The following is a 16328-nucleotide window of genomic DNA, read 5'->3' as shown; positions in this document are numbered from 1 at the left end:
TGTCAATCACGTTGAAACAGACTGCAATCAGAGAGCAATTCAACTTTATTCAGGTCAACACAATCCTAAAAAACATTAACATGTTAAAACAAGATTTCACCAATAACCCCCTGAAAAACAGTCCACAAGCAGAGAGAGAAAATGTAGTGCTACAAAAAAAAGACCTACTCGCAACCTTAAATATATTAACTTTTCAATGACAATGTGACCAGAGAATATCACAATGCTGCTGTGTTTACCTGATGAAACGTTAACCTTTAATGCAGTCAAGTACTACCAAGGACATACATTCATTTAAAACTGAACATCAATTAATTTCACAGTAAACAAACGTCTTGATTTGTTCGCTATTTACAACAACAAAAAAAACTCAACTGAAAGATCTGCATAATTAAAGGCTCAGCCTTGCTTTATATTAAAACAACAAATACAATAAAAGATAAAAACAACTCAGTATTTACATACATTTGAACTAATCAGTTTTTCAGTAGTCAGCCACTTGCTAATGTGGATCCCTCGTTACCAAACTGCATGTCGGAGCACAAACAATGACGTTTAGCGTCTTACAGTACGATACCGGCAGTGCACTTTGACAGCAGTTAATTTGTCATGTCTCTCCGTTGTCTCACACCGTCTCTGAATTAACACAACAAAGTTTAGTAAAAAAAAATAAAAATCTTTCTCACACACATTCATTCACGCAGACTTGCGCCTGCACTCAAGTGCACTCAGGTGATGGCTTTCGCTGCCTCCAGTTTGCCATCAGTAGTGATTTATAGTACAGTCTTTTCTGTGTGTGTTCTTGTAAGTTACATTTTTGAATGTGGATGTTGAACTTTTGAACAGAGGGTTGGTCCCCTGAAAAGAAAGACAGAAAAGACACAACTGTAACGAAAATTATTTATACGGTGAAAATATTCAGTTTGACCGTCATTGGGGATCTTAATGAAATCATAAAAGCAAAAGTTTTATTTTGTATCTAATCTGAACGTTCCTAAAATACACTGAACCACCCAGTTGAAACATCAGAATCGCCGTCTACGCGTTTTACATTTGCGCAGACTGAGGGCATCGACCAAGTAGAGAGCCTCTTCTCCAAAATGTCACCATTAACTTGACTGAAATTTGCAGCGTCATACGTGGTCAGGGTTAGAGGAGAGAAACGGAAGAAAATATGGTTCCGATTCCAGGCTCGGTACTGGGAGCATCATGATATGGGGTCATTTTCTTGAAATAATGAAGACGACATGCCACCTCCAGCGTCTTCAACTCAACATGACAGGCGTCCCAAACAAGACAAACCTGCTGTTTTGCTATTTTTGAAAGCAAACAGCAGGCTAAGTTTCTGGAATGGCCCTGAAGTTGACCCTATTGAAAAGTTATGAATCATATTTAAAAGCTGCGTCCATGGCAGGAAACCAATCAGTCTTAATAAAGGAACTCCACCAATGCTGGCAAGAATAGTGATCAAACATATCCATTTTGACAGAGGCTCCTTTATGAGTACTAAAATTTGTGATCGAGCTGCAACTCGTTATGGGACTTTTAACCTGATATTAGCAAAGATTTCTGCACGTATATATCGCACCCTGTGTTTATAATTTTAACCTTCTTCACACTATGAAATAATCCACTATAAATTTCTACTTGTGATTCTTTTGTTTACAATTTATCGACTTTGTTTGCATTATCAGTCCATCTTAGAAAAAAAAGATTAAAATAAAATATTCAAAAAGCACAATGCTAATATAACCCTTATGTAACCAAATAGCTCATAATGTGTCCGTGAATAAAGTCTTAGTAAGTCTTGATAGGATGGCATCTGGCATTAATGCGGAGACTACAGGTTCAATACATGTACAATTTGTAACAGCATGGGCGAGTTTTAAGAAACACTTTTAATGACTTTTAGCCATCAAGGTCTTACCGTCTGCCATTTTACTTTTGCCCGCTCAGCCTCAAACCTCGCCACCTCGTTTCGGTCATGCACCGATACCAGTGCCTTCCACACGGCCAGTAGAATCACACCAATGCACACAACAGAAAGGGAGACCCCCAGAATAATCATAGGGATGTTGGGGGGCTCCGGGCATCCTGAAACAGGAAAAGGGATTAGATGTGTCATGGGAAAGCATAAAAAAAATAGCAAATGTTGCTTCTACAGCAACCTTGACACTTATCCGAACAGGATAAGTGCCTTTTAATTTCAGAGGATGCCAAATCTGTTGCGTTTTGCTGAGAAACTCACCATACATGTGGAGATTGTAGACGACGTGTCCTGGCTCGCGCGCCATCAGATAGAACGACACTTTGCACTCGTTCTCGATTTTGAGCGTGCATTTCATGGAGGCGGTCTTGTCATAATCTGAAAAGCAACGTGAACATATACCTTCATGAGGAGTGAATCTAGTACATATATTTCATAGGTCCTTTTTGTACTTTAGCTGAGAATCTAAAAGGATAGTCTTTCTTCTGTTGTGCCGTCAGTTTGGATTTCCATATCAAACGATACAATCTGGTGTCTACGAGTTACACAAAGACAAAAAAAAAAAAACCTCCAGCGATAATCAGATACACCTCTCAGCTTGCACAGAGACAGCGGTTTTAAAATCGGCCCCTCTATGAAGGATGACCGGCTCCTGCAGCTATTCACCGGCGCTATAATAGCTCTGCCTGTACAACATGGTAAATAATATGTTCCCCATTGTCCTATGGAACCTGAAAGGATGTGGCTGGTTTTGTGTTGGAGATGGGGGCGCAGACTTCCGATGGACACATGAGTCGACTGAGGTCGGCATTCCTCCAAATCACTGACCCAAAGGTGAAATTTAGCATGTTGACCCCGATATATAACAAAACCTGAGCAGTAACATCGAACTCTAAAGGTATAAACCATTTATACCTTTTCTTTTAGAGCAAACATGTATATAGTATCTATATCCCAAGGCATTTCTTCATTATTTTATTTAATTTTTTTTTATTGAACATCTTGTGAAAGTCGACGTGTCTGGATTCAAAACCAGTTCCAGGTCCTGTTTTGTTGTCGCCCGCAGGGAAAGTGTGCAGTTTGTTGCCGTTAACTATTGCATAATTGTGTCCTGTCAACAGTTAATAGCAAAGCCTGTTCAAGAAATGTTTCCTTGTTAGTCTTATCCAAAAAAAAAATCTGAAATACGAGTTTGGGTGCCAAAACCTCTTGTTCACTTCAGCACAATAAACAATGTGAAAATAGTTTCGTTGTTCCCTGCCAACTTCCTCTGGACTAAAGATTTTTGAAGTCACAAGCTCACAAAGCTAAATTAGGTGAATTTTCGTAATTTGACTTTAATTCTATACAACTCAAATCAATAGCTTGCTTTTTACATTGTAGGGAATAGAACTGAACTTAAATAAAACCCCTAATATAGATTCCTATTAATAAGTCAAAGATCAATATCTCAAGAGATTTTAATTGTCTTTCAAAACATCTTTCTTTAGTATCATAAAAGTTAATTCTACAATGGGAGCAAAGGAAAAATTAATTTTACATTGCATTTGATTGCTTGTTTTTTTAATTTTTAATTTTATAGAAAATACGTCTAGTATACAGATAAATGTAATACCCCTTTATGATTAGAAAATAGTCTACAAAATTGAAGAGCAATATCAAAAAGAGTTTCAAGATTTTAAATTAAACAATGAATTTATCAGAAGTAATACGAGGGGGTACCCAAAAGTTTCCAGAATGACGCTGCTGCACGCACAGTTTTCGTAGTACACGATTCTGCCGCTAGTTATTTGTTCAACCACGCCTTCTCAATTAGTGTGCCAAGCGGCGTTGATGTGGAAGGTTTCGTCTACCCGCAGTAAATTTTCTTGTAAGAGCTGTTTTGTCCAGCCGTCGTTTTTCTTCATGGAGTTCTATGAGCAGCGCGCGGCTGAAGCTTTGCTTCCTACTCGGGGAAAAAAAGCATCTGAAAGCGTTCAAATGTTGAAGACCGCTTACAAGGATGACGCTATGTGTCAAGCTCAAGTTTTCACGTGGTTCACCCGCTTTAAAAATGGTGAAATGTCAATTGATGATCAACCGCTGTTTTCCGGAGCAGGAAGCAAAGCTTCAGTCGCGCGCTGGTCATAGAACTTCTCCATGAAGAAAAACGACGGCTGGACAAAACAGCGTTTACAAGAAAATTCACTGCGGGTAGACGAAACCTTCCACATCAACGCCGCTTGGCACACTGATTGAGAAGGCGTGGTTGAACAAATAACTAGCGGCAGAATCGTGTACTACGAAAACTGTGCGTGCAGCAGCGTCATTCTGGAAACTTTTGGGTACCCCCTCATATATGAAAAAATTCTGAGTTGTAGATGAGAGGAAACATTGTGGGTAAATTAACCTTTAATATGACAGTATATTAACAATACAGCATCATCCAATAGTATTGCCAACTTTGGTAAAGGTTAATAAATACCCTGAATTATTTCTACTTCTGTTGTATATTGAACTAAAAAAATGTGGGTATATTTATATTATTGCAGTAAAAAACCCACATGCATATTTATTTTTAAATAAAATGTAATCAATCTAACATTTACTCATATACAGCTTAAGCAATGTTATAATTTATGCTTTACTTTTTAGTTTATTAGAGAATCTGGGATATTTTTGTACTCCATGACTTCCTGATTGGTTATAAATATAATAATAATAATAATAATAATAATAATAATAATAATAATAAGGCTACCCAGAGGTCCAATTTTTTTTTACTTTTAAAAAGAGGAAAATGGGACATTGTACAACGAGGCAGATGTGTGTTCTCAAACATAAACCAAACAATTTATGCTACAGTTGGAGCAATATGTAAACATTACGAAAGAACTGGGACTGCTTGGTGTATCTACTGTTAGAGAGGTGCACTTTAAGGCTTGGGTCACCATAACAACCATTCTTATTTGCACCTTTGTAAGATGGTGCCATTAATTGTGGATGGTGCTGTAAGCGTCAAAGGTTGAGGGCCAGGACCGTGAAGCATCAGCTGACTACAAAAATTACTCTGTTTTTAAAATGCTAACATTTGACAGGCTAATTACCAATGTGTGTATACTTTAACACGAAATAGTGGAGGTCACAAATTGCTGCCAATGTAAGTGAAAAGCCTGTGTGAATTACTGATGCAGGTAGAACAGGTAGAAGTTCATTACCTCCAGTTGTGTTTATGGAAAGTTTAGCAGCATTGCAGTTTTGATCGCACAACCCAAAGTCGTCCTTCGCGAGCAGATTACACTCCACACAGCTCCTAAAATAATAATAAAAAACACACAGAAACAATACAGATGATTCGCCGAGGGGAAACCCTGAAAACTTAGATTGGATGAGGCTCCATCACTAATAGAGAACATAGGAAGAAGTCTCTGCGTTAGACACTTATCAACATTTTCCCAAGGCTGCACTCCCCTCTCCATCACCAGTAATGGTGGTATCAAATGGCCCCGGCCCTGACAGCTGCTCTACAGCAGAGAAAGGAAATCTTTTAGTGCTGTGTTGGGGACATTAGTGTCTTTTGATGTGACATGGAAGGTGTAGACACATGTGAACAAGAGGAACAAAATGTGATATCCCTGGATTTGGAAGAACAGCCAGATCATGTAGCACAAGGAGAAAACATAACACAAACAGATATAACAATGCTGTATCTTTTTTGGTAAGGAAGTAAATATATATCCAAGACAAATTCTTCCGGGTGAAATCCGCATTCACCCAGAAGGAGAAGACGACGTCGATTTGTACTCACTTTGCGTAAGTGCAGGAGTCTATGCATGTCGGACACCTTTCACACTTTTCTCCCGATGCCCCAGCAACGGAGCAGATGCACTGGCCACAGTTGCATTTCCCCCTGCCACTGCAGAGACTGCCGTTCTCCGACATGCACGCCTCAGTGCTGCTGCTGCAGTTGCAGTATTCCCCCGTCCAGCCGGTTTCACAGTGACACTTTCCGCAGTCACACACTCCATGACCTACAAGCGTAAAATTCTTCAGGAAACTGGCTCCCCCACCCACCGCCCAAAAAAAAAAAGAAAATATGAAGAGACAAGCAGCAGCTTTCACATGCGATAACTCACCTCCGCAGAGTTCTCCTCGGAAGCGAACACAGGAGTAATTGTCACACTCGCAGTTTGTTCCGTAAATCCGGCCATAGCTGGACGGATGACACACACAGTGGCCGCAGTAGCAGTCCCCCTGACCGTTGCATATCTCAGAGTCATTGGTCGCGAGGCAGTTACTCAAAAAAGCAGTCTCGTCATTGCATTCACACTGCGCTCCCAGAAACCCCGGCTGACACACACACACGCCGCAGTGGTAAGTCCCCTGGCCTTCTGTGCACTGGTTGTTTGCTGTAGGAAGCCGGTGGCAAACACAGGAGCAAAGAGACTCAAGTTCCACTTCCAAGCTGTCCTGCAAGCCCACCGGTTTGAGGGAAAAGCGTCGAGCTCGCGACAGACATCCTGAGAGTGCCACGGACACGTTGAACACGACCTGCGGAGGAAAGAAAAGGTACCAACCAGTTAAATTCAAACTCAGCACTGATTTGTGAATGCGCTGCCAGAATAACTGTGTTCTAACATCCGGAGAATTGCAAAGTAAGTCACTTCCTGAATCAAAACCTGGTTATCTAATACTCAGTCCGTCTTTTGGGGGTGAACACGTTCGTAAAAATGTCCTCACTAGCTAATCAAGAGGTGTCATTTAAAACGAGGCATGTACAAACTGAATACCAACAGTAACTCCTGTGGCTTGCAAACAGGCATAGACATCCACAAAATGAGATTTTTGCAGATCTCCTGATGTTTTTTTTTTTTAAAGTTACAATTAAAAAAAAAGATTCATACAGAGAGACTTAAACTTTGGACTTATGCATGAACATTTACCAGACAATCCTAGATTTTTTATTTAGATTTAAATTTACTTACATTGTGGGGATATAACTAAATTTGCTACCGTTTCCCATATGTCATGGCTTGACTAGGACAACTCAGAAAGCAGTTGAGATGTTCACTGCTTATATTATCAGCAGTATATTTTATGGCACGCAGCTGTGTTTCTCAATCTGCTACCTTATCTCTCTCGTTAAATTCTGAGTCCTGCAGCACTTTGAACTGCACTGCATGAATGACACACCACAACAGGTACAAATGCAACAGCAACAAAAGCAGAAGTAACTGACCGTTTCACCCGGTTTGATGTTGGAGCACCGCTTCAGATTAGGAAAGGCCGTGCCATTTGGACAAATGGTTGTGAAGGACATCTGAAGTTCCTCTGTGTCTCCAAGGACCTCAAGTTCAATCTCTGAACGCAGCTCCTGGAAAACAGTTCATGAACTTCACATTTCAGTAACCTGTATGGAAAGGGAATAGATACTAAAGAGGGCATTCCCTTGTTTATCTTCAAACGTAGTCTCTAAGACCATAAATGGTCACCCTTTTGTGACCTGTGATGCGCTTGATGTTTGAACCTTCAGTTGCGTCTCGCAGGTGAGTCATTGTGCCAGGTGTGTTTAACCAAACAAGACGGCTGACAGAAGAATGACAAGCCACACTCAGATGGAGAGCTAGCTGCGTGACGAATGGGCTCTGACAAACCGTCTGGATGTGAACAGAGGGTTAATTTTAACTGTACCGCACGGTGAGTGTTGCTATGGAGGAGGAAAAACTAGGACCTTTGTGGGATACACCCAACCTAACCCGGATTAGGTCTATAAAACGGCTCCAAAAGTGTGCAGCGCTGTTCAGTAAATAACTTCCAAGGCATTTAAAGCTATGTGGCCCAACTATGTCCTCTCTGAGAAGCCAAACCGTAATCCAAAATCCCAAGTAACCACAAATACACATTATCTGCAGACTTTCGTGAAATATTCCTCTGTTTGTATTGCGTTCCCTTCAGGCGCTGCGTCTGCAATCAGCGTGATAACAGGGACCTCTTTCTTCGGTTAGCGTGGCTACAAACGGCGTACGTGGGCACAGTAATTAGAGGACTGCGCTCCACTCCACCACCGGTCACTGCCGCCAGGGGGGATTTACAAAGCAACGCAGCCCAGAGCGACGGAGGGAAGGAGCGGAGAAGAAAGAGCAACGCTGAATCAGAGAAGATCAAACGGATGGGACAAGCAGGAACTCGCCACGAAACATGTCGACACAAAGCACCGGCTGGCAGTGGAAAAAGAAATGCAGCAGGAGAAAGAAGAATGAAAGAGGAAACTAGCGAAAAGGGCAGGAATTCAGGGAAAGACTGACTGTCACAGAGAGTTAAGTTATGGTGAAATTTAGGAGAGGAAAAATTACTTTATCACAGTATCACGGCTGCAAATGCTGCAGTTCTCTCCAGTGCACAGCCTACTTGATCTGAAGTATCAATTTACCTTGTAAGCTGTTACAATCACATCCAGGATGTTTCTCGAATCTGATGCCAGGACTCCCACTGTGGCGCCAGGTATGAAATTTGCATAGTTCTGAGAGAAAAACAAAAGTAGGTAAACTGTAGTGTCGATGTTATAATGTGGGCAGCCCTTCTCAAATTTCCAAAATTAGAAAGCATGGAAAGGGCAACGGAAGAAAAAAAAAAAAACACACTGGGCTAGTTCTAACAAGCAGAATATAGCTCAATAGATAAATATGTTAACCTCAGTAAGCATTGCACTCCCTAAAGACAAGTATTTTTCCAAGCATTGACTTACTCTTTTGGCTAAAAGAAAACATCGCAGAAGAGAGAATTTACCTTGTAATTATTTATCTGTTTTTCCGTCACTGCAAATATTAGGAGGATGTTGTTCTCCACCACTTTATCAATCAGCTGACCGAGAGTTGGATACTCCTGGAAAAAAAGAAAAAAAAAGTTGCATTTGCTCCTCTGAAGAAAATAATTCCTTAAAGCTGAGCTAAAGATTGACTGAAGAAAAATAAAAAAACCCCAATAACTTCACTACCCAACTATCTAAAAACAAAAACTAAAAATAGAGTAGGTTGGTGTTATCAGAACATTCAACTGTGTCCTGAGACATGCTCAGATTTGTCACAGCTATGTAATAAAAGACAGACTTGACAAAGGGGTGGCTGCGTGGGCAGCCAGGTTTCAGGGTAGGAATAGAGAAATGTAACTGAATTTATATCAGTTAACAAAAATGTGAAATGATCTGCATTTTCTCAAGGCTTTGGAGAAATTTACACAGATCTGAAAACTGGATGAATGAGGTTCCAGTGTAAAGAGTTTTGATGACCGGCACGCATAGAAAAATGCTATATAAATTCAATCAATTTACCATTTACAAGTATGAATTTTGCACTCCAAAAATCTGGCCATTGTTGAAAGTTTGCAACAACACATACAGGGGACAAAAGCAAACTGAAAAAAGAGCTGTCACCAGATGAGACCAAACCTGAACTTTTAGGCCTAGATATGAAACTCTGCACACTATACATGTCTATACATGTCACTATACATGTGAGCACACCATCTCAATTTTGAAGCCTGGTGGTGGCAGAATAATGCTGTGGGGATGCTTTTCTTCAGCAGGTGAAACTTGATAGAAGAATGGATGGGATGCATACAGGATCTGGCAGGAAATCCGTCATAAACTTCAAAAGACTTGAGAATGTGGTGGAGGCTCACCTTCCTGAACACTAATCCTAAACTCTGAGGCTACTTCAACGGACGAATAGATCTGAAAGCATATTGAAGTGTTAGAATAATCCTTTCGTCCTACATTTAATAAAAATTCAGAGGTGAGACCTGAAAAACACCCTGACAGAGCTGCAGGTGTAATTACAGCAGAAAATGGTTCTACAAAGTACCGACTCAGAAGGACGGAATACGGTACGAGCACACCTTTTGAGATACTTGTGTCGGTCTATCACATAAGCCTCTGACAAAATAAACTTATCTATGGCTGTGACATGAAAACATGTGACCAAGTTTAGTGAATACTTCAGTAAAACACCGTGTTTCAATTTAGGATCTCTGTCAAGATGAAAGTACGATACTTGCTTTCACCTTGTATGCCTTCCCTGATTAACTCTTTGCATGCTTGTGTGCAGCTTTACCTGCTTCGTGGACATTGAATATTCATTGTTTGCATCCAAGTGACACTGTCCGTCGTTAGGAATCACAATCCCAGCCATTTTACTGTCCATCCCAAAGTGCGAGTCCCCGTCACTGACAAACACCAACAGACGCATGGAATCATTCCTCCAGCCGATCCTGTCCTACAAAACCAGCAGAACCCGCTTACTATGAAACACGACCAGGTACCTGATATCAGACAGAAAATCTTCTTGGAGAAAGCCTTTTGTTGTTAATCATACCCCACAAACAGCCGCCTGCATGATAGCGTCAAAGCCAGCTTCCACATCATCATTATTAGCAGACACACGTTGCTGAGCGATTATCTCGTTGAAACTGATGGTTCTACTCGTCAACGATAAGACGTGTTTGTAGCCAAATGTTGGGTGGCAAGACATTCCCAAGTCACTGAAACAAATCAGGCATAAAAGAAACAAGTAAACTTACTAAAAAGAATGTGACATTGTTGAAAGCTCCAGTTCATTGCGTCATTTTCTTGCTTTCAAATCTATTAAGGCACCTGCAGGGGTTGCTCAGCTCTTTCTCAGTGATCTTGATGTAGGGAAGGACGGGCTTTTCCACAAAAGAGCCAAAGCCCATTTGAAAGTTACTGGTAAGTTTGGACATCTCTCTGGACAGAGATGAGCCCAAGTCTTTGATCATCTTGAGATCGTCAATCATGGAGGCTGACAGGTCCATCATGTAGTACATGTCCACAGGATAATCCGCTGTGTGCTGAACTTTAACCTGAAAAGTCTCCACACTGCCTGTGGATACAAAACACACACACAAAACTCACCTTTAATAGTTTTCTGACAATAAGAACCAACCTCCAGATTATTAATTTCAGATACCCTGAGCTGAATACCTGGTCGCAGCTTGAGGGACATTTTTTGTGGGGAGATCTGAGTGCTGTTGGCATCGTCTGTGATCTTCCCAAGCGGTCGATCCAGGAGGATTTGACTTTCGGAAACGGGGAATTGAACCTGGTCCCTTGAGCATCCTTTTTCTAGCAAGGAATCTAAAGTGTCACATCGCGATGAGATTGAAACCCAGTCTGTGAAATTCTGACAGGTGAAAAAAAAAAAAGTTGCATCAGTCAGAGATGAGTCTATAGCATACAAAACAAAAAACAACAAGGTTCCGACTATGTAACTTCATCGCTATTCTATGGGCTTTTTCTGTTGTTTTCTTCCTCATCTCTAGGTACAATCGTGTTTACCTCCTGAGTGCACCAGCCACAGTGAGGACTGAGCTGCAGACACTCATCACAAGACGCAGCACTCACAGCTGAACATGATCCTGCAACACAAGTGAACTCAACAATAAAAAGAGCTTCCACATAAAAAAAGCTTCCACATAAATCCAAGTCTTCTCAAGGAAGGTATCTTAATTTCAGGATGTGTATAATTTCTGGACCTCATTAAGTTGAACAGGAAACCACATCTAGGAGCTTTCAAAAAAAAAAAAAAAACTTTCAATATATTGTAATAATTCTGATCACAAAATATGTGATTATTGCTGGGGGTTTTTTTAAAAGTCACCAAAAAAAAAAACATGGCTCTTTGCACATGACAGCCGAGCTGCCCTTTAGATGTTCAGTGACCGAGCAAGGCTCCCGCTTACCCTCCACGGTGTAGATCCAGTGCCGGAGAATCAGGCTCAGCAGTAGAAGCCACATTAGTCCGTGAGAATACTGGGTGAGAAGAAACAGAAGAATAATGTTTCGGGTTGTCTTGTGGGCTATTTCCAGGCGTGAAACCAATCCAGTGCCATGTCTCCTTAGACTGAAAGTGTATGCTACAGACAGGAGAGCGCTGCCGCACCGCAGCACCTGGAGTGAGCGAGGAGGTGAGCAGCAGCTTTTACCTGGGCTGTTACTTCCGTCCAGGTGAGACTAGAGAGAAGGCGGGGGCAAATCACAGGCTTTTATTCTGACCTCATCGTTTTCCCCTATCTCTTTTGTTGTTGTTGTTGTTGTTGTTGTTATGATTTTAGTAAATAACCTAAATTGAGACAGCCTACGCCTTTTGTTTGCCTTACAAGACATTATTCGCGAGAGTATATTCATCTAACTATAATGATACATTTTGGACACAAAATGTAATGAGAAAGGAAACGTTGAGTCACGGACTTACAAAACATATCATTGGGCTGCCGGTTGTTAAGTTGCACAGTAAAAAAAAATAACAGCAATTTTTAGGCTTATTTAGAGCAAAATGCGGCAGCTCATTTTTCAAAGTCACTTTCACCAAGGCCTGTTAGGTATGGAGCTAAAACTGTCTCATAATTCATAAATGCACAAGATTAATAAAATATTTATTTTGTAACTCTAATATTTATAGATGTATCAATAACATTGGGAATGTATGACTGAGCAATGAAGATTCAATTTTTCTCTATGACAAGCTAAATAAACCAAAAATATTGATGTTAACTTTTAACTGTGTAACTTTACATTTACTCACCTGTGGCCATCTCAAATGATCTATTGCACAAAACAGATGATAGCAAATTGGAGGAAAAAAACAGTGAGAGCTACACCTTGACCAAATGCACGGCGGCGATTTATAGTACACCTGAAATAAAATCTCTACACACTCCTGTTCAAATCCTGGGGGTTTTGTTCACATAGAAACAAATGAGATTATGGTAAATCATTTCAAATTTTCTTTTTATGTTTATAGTGATCTATGACCTGTATAACTCAGAGGAAAATACACCTAAAATCCTTTAGTGAAAAATAAAGGCTTTTTAGTGCAATAATAATAATAATAAGTTTGTACACTTTTGATCTTAATACAGCACTCAGTATTTTGTCATAATCTTCTGTATCTCTTGTCTTGTTCTTCAGGATTCATGCTTTGCATCATTTCCATGCTTAATGCTGGAGCACTTCTTCCTCCTTTGCTTTCTAGCTGAAGTCTGACATGTTATGCCAATGTTGGATTAACATATAATTCCTCCTACCTTAATTTAGGCCCATCATGTTTCAGCTGAAGAAAAAAGACCCTCAAAGAATAATGCTTCCTGCCACCACCCTGCTTCGCTGTGCATGGTGTTCTTTTAATGATATACAGTGTTGCTTTTGGAATTACGGTTAAAAAGTTTCATCTTATATTTATCGGACCATGACACGTCTTGCCACATACTTTTGAGAGAGTTCCCATTTGCTTTTGCTAAATTTAGGTAAGCTTAGATTTTCTTCGATGTAAGAAGCACAAAGTAGCTTTTAAGTAAAGTCGTTAGAAGAAAATAAAACTCAACTTTGGCTCTAAATGTTTGGAAGTGCATTACAAGTGTAACTTCTACTTCTGTGATAAATCTTCGGACCTTCCTAGTTTTTATAAGTTGGGTCAGTTTTTGCACATAGCACAAAACATGAATTACGCTCATTCAGAGGATTGTTTTGTTGTCTAGATTATATTAAATATTCCTCACACCTTTATGGATGCATCTGTTAGGCATATCCAAGGCCAAACTATGACTCAGCTGTTCAATCATTGTACTTGGGATGAACAATGCTAATCAAATACAGACCGGCATGACTCTGAGCAAACCCAGCCGGGGCAGAGAATAACCCAGAAACAGTAATGGATATGTTAATATTTAACTCATGAATCATTGTTGTCGCTGAAGAATTCTTCAGTTTGATGACTGACAGAAACAACCCCGGAGGCCTGCTGCAGAATATGAAATATGGCCCTGAATGCGAGTGTGTGACTATGCTATGTGTGTAGTTCACAGGGTCGGAGGGTGTGGCTCTGTGTAGGTGTTGAATCATTGACAGCTGCGGAGAAAATATCACAGCTCTCCCCAGCTAAGAGGAATCTCACAATTTAACGTCACACCCCCCTGACTGAGGGTGAGTTCCATCTGTCACCCCGAACCCGAACCCCACCTCTGCCCCTGTAATACCGATCCTTTCCTTCAACTCCTCTCCCTCTGGCTCAGCTCCTTGTATTCTGATCCATCTCACCCTCCTGATGTATGCATCCACGAGGCTCCCTCCTTCATTCATTTGGTTTACTGCCCCTCGTTTCCTGATTCTCTGTCTGCCAGGGAATTCACCTTTCCTCCCTCCAACCTCTTGCCTAAACATGATGCAATGAAACCACGTTGCGCAACGTTTCACTCCATCAAATATGACAAAGGACTTAAGGTGTCACTCTTTGCAAAAGATAAATATGGGTTGCCTTTTCTGCTGATGTCTGTCAGTGCATCGGTTTCCAGTCATTACAGTGGCTTGACCTTTAAAGAGATTCAGACTGATGCACATTCTGAAGTCTTAAAGTCAGATTTCTCTCAACTCTGCATTTGTCCAATAGTCCCAGAAAAGAAGGAGTGCATAAACCCCCAATGAACAAACTCACCTCCAGGGCCGTCCTCTGATAACATGCTGTCCGCTCTCAGTCTTTCTTCCTTCCAATCAAGTGAAAAATGGAAAGAAATCCGACCAGCACCATCAGTCGTTTTGTGTCCCAGCTCTCCTCAGAGTAACAGTAAACCTATTGTAACGGCGCCCTTTATGAAGCATGGCGCTGGGGTGACCCTGCTGCCCATGCTCCTTGGCTCATGTGTGCCTTTGTGTGTGGGTGTGGGAGTATGCGTGTGTGTGTGTGTGTGTGCGCGCGTGTGCATGCGTGTGTGTGCATATGAAAGTGGGTGAGTGGGTGTGCATGCATGCAGGGGTCGTGTGTGGGTGTTTGTACAAGCTCCAGCTTGCCCATATGTGTGTGCAGAGGGAGGCTGCAGTGATAATGAGTGACAGTAACAACTGCGGGCTGTGAGCTCTCTACGGGAGCCAGCTTCTTTATTAAGAGTCGACCTGCCTGATGTGCTCGTGTTGCACCCAAGAGGCTGCACCACAACGCTCCTGAATCAGAAGTGCAAACCCTCTAATAAATCTGGACCCTGCTTGGGTTGTGCTTGCTTGAGTTCAATTATTTCTTGTGGTGGAAAGGAGGAGAAGCTGAGCAAAGGAGTGCCTGGTCTGTGGTGCAGCCTCCCTCATGCACTGGTATGGCAAGAATGCAGGTGTAGGTAAATACATACAAGCTCAGATGAATGGTAAAAACTATGACACCCATGTTATAAAAGATTAGATGCACGTTTTGTTTATAAAACAGACAAAGGAAATATGCTTTCAGGTTTTCAGGTTGCAATATTGCAGCTAATGGAAATAAGGATTACAGTTACCTTTTCATTATTCATGAGGGTCACAAGATAACGTTATTGTGACTATAGAAAATAATAAAAAATAATCCTGAAATGATAATGAAAATATTTTTAAAGGATCCTAAAAGATGTAGCTTGCAGTTGTGTATTTATTGGCTGCATGTTGAGTGAGTAACCTCATGACAAAGACTGTGAAAGTCAAACCTGGCACTAGAGTACAGATTTATCCCAAAGCTGAGAACATTGTATTCACAAACAACACCATTCAATTTAGGATTTATCAAACCCTCCAACAATCTTTGCAAAGACTGCTATGTAATTAGCAAAACTTATGTTTTATTCTTGGGTCTACCGTGTAAAAATGTGTCACCTCGTTTCATTTTGCACTTTTTTTCTGGATAAAAACATACCCAGTCGTTTTTCTGGCTATGTTGATTTATATTTCATATTAGCATACACTTCTGCTGTATTTTTCTTACTAAAGCATAACTACATGTTGAAGGTATGGTAGAAGTTCAAGAATCACTGCACTGGAAAATGTTGATTTTTTTATTGAACATGGGTAATTTCTATTTATAACAGCACCAATACAGTTAGATATAAACTTAACCCTAGGAAGATGTGCTTGTAGGTGAATCTGAATCTAATGTTACCAAACACTCACCTGACTCCAGTGCACATGCTGGGTACAAAATGTTGATTTTCATAAAAACAAAGAAACAAAAAACATACTGAAGCAAATTGTGCTGTGATCATTTTACGCAGAAAACTGAAACAACTCCATCCCACAGTGAACAGATGTGAGCTTTTTCCAACTAGGTATTGGAGACACTTTTTGCCTTCTTTCAACATTCAATCCTCTGGTAGTGTCCTGTTTTTTATTTTTTTTTATTTTAACAGACTTTCCTACAGGAACCAATATCCCATGATATGCTAAACCCTCCTGATCTCAGATCCACCCCATGTGTTGAATTGCTGAAGTGCATCGCACTAAATGAACGATATCGGATCACGCTGTCTGCCTCTCCTAAAGCCGGCCTCTGACCTTGGTGTTACC

At 40.7% G+C, this 16328-nt stretch overlaps 1 protein-coding gene across 2 annotated transcripts; it reads right to left on the bottom strand.

The window, feature by feature from the left end:
* Nucleotides 1-27: 27 nt before the first annotated feature.
* On the bottom strand, nt 28-14997 carry itgb6 (integrin, beta 6). Of its 2 annotated transcripts, XM_008404458.3 has the most exons (16): nt 14467-14997; nt 11720-11789; nt 11316-11395; nt 10962-11160; nt 10614-10860; nt 10336-10501; nt 10075-10236; nt 8753-8848; nt 8397-8486; nt 7206-7340; nt 6103-6517; nt 5775-5997; nt 5185-5279; nt 2249-2365; nt 1928-2094; nt 28-858 (listed from the first exon to the last, which is right to left on the bottom strand). In XM_008404458.3, exons 2-16 carry the CDS (start codon nt 11772-11774, stop codon nt 763-765), a joined length of 2343 nt encoding a protein of 780 aa, XP_008402680.1. In that variant the 5' UTR covers nt 11775-11789; nt 14467-14997; the 3' UTR covers nt 28-762. The 2 variants fall into 2 exon arrangements, with proteins under 2 accessions (XP_008402680.1, XP_081461233.1); XM_081605107.1 differs by lacking the exon at nt 14467-14997 and having other exon boundaries at nt 11720-12033.
* Nucleotides 14998-16328: the final 1331 nt, after the last annotated feature.

Source organism: Poecilia reticulata, chromosome 3 (assembly GCF_904066995.2).
Source record: "Poecilia reticulata chromosome 3, P_reticulata-male-v2, whole genome shotgun sequence".
Taxonomy (NCBI): Eukaryota; Metazoa; Chordata; class Actinopteri; order Cyprinodontiformes; family Poeciliidae; genus Poecilia; species Poecilia reticulata.
Note: the sequence above shows the minus strand (reverse complement) of the source record. Positions and strands in the feature narration are given on the sequence as shown.

Bases quoted from the DNA above. Each gene is read 5' to 3' on its own strand.
- itgb6 (XM_008404458.3), bottom strand. From the start codon at position 11,774: ATGTGGCTTCTACTGCTGAGCCTGATTCTCCGGCACTGGATCTACACC. The intron at 10,237-10,335 runs GTATGATTAACA...CTGGTTTTGTAG, and splicing joins TGCAGGCGGCTGTTTGTGGG to GACAGGATCGGCTGGAGGAA. The intron at 8,487-8,752 runs GTAAATTCTCTC...TTTTTCTCTCAG, and splicing joins AACAGATAAATAATTACAAG to AACTATGCAAATTTCATACC.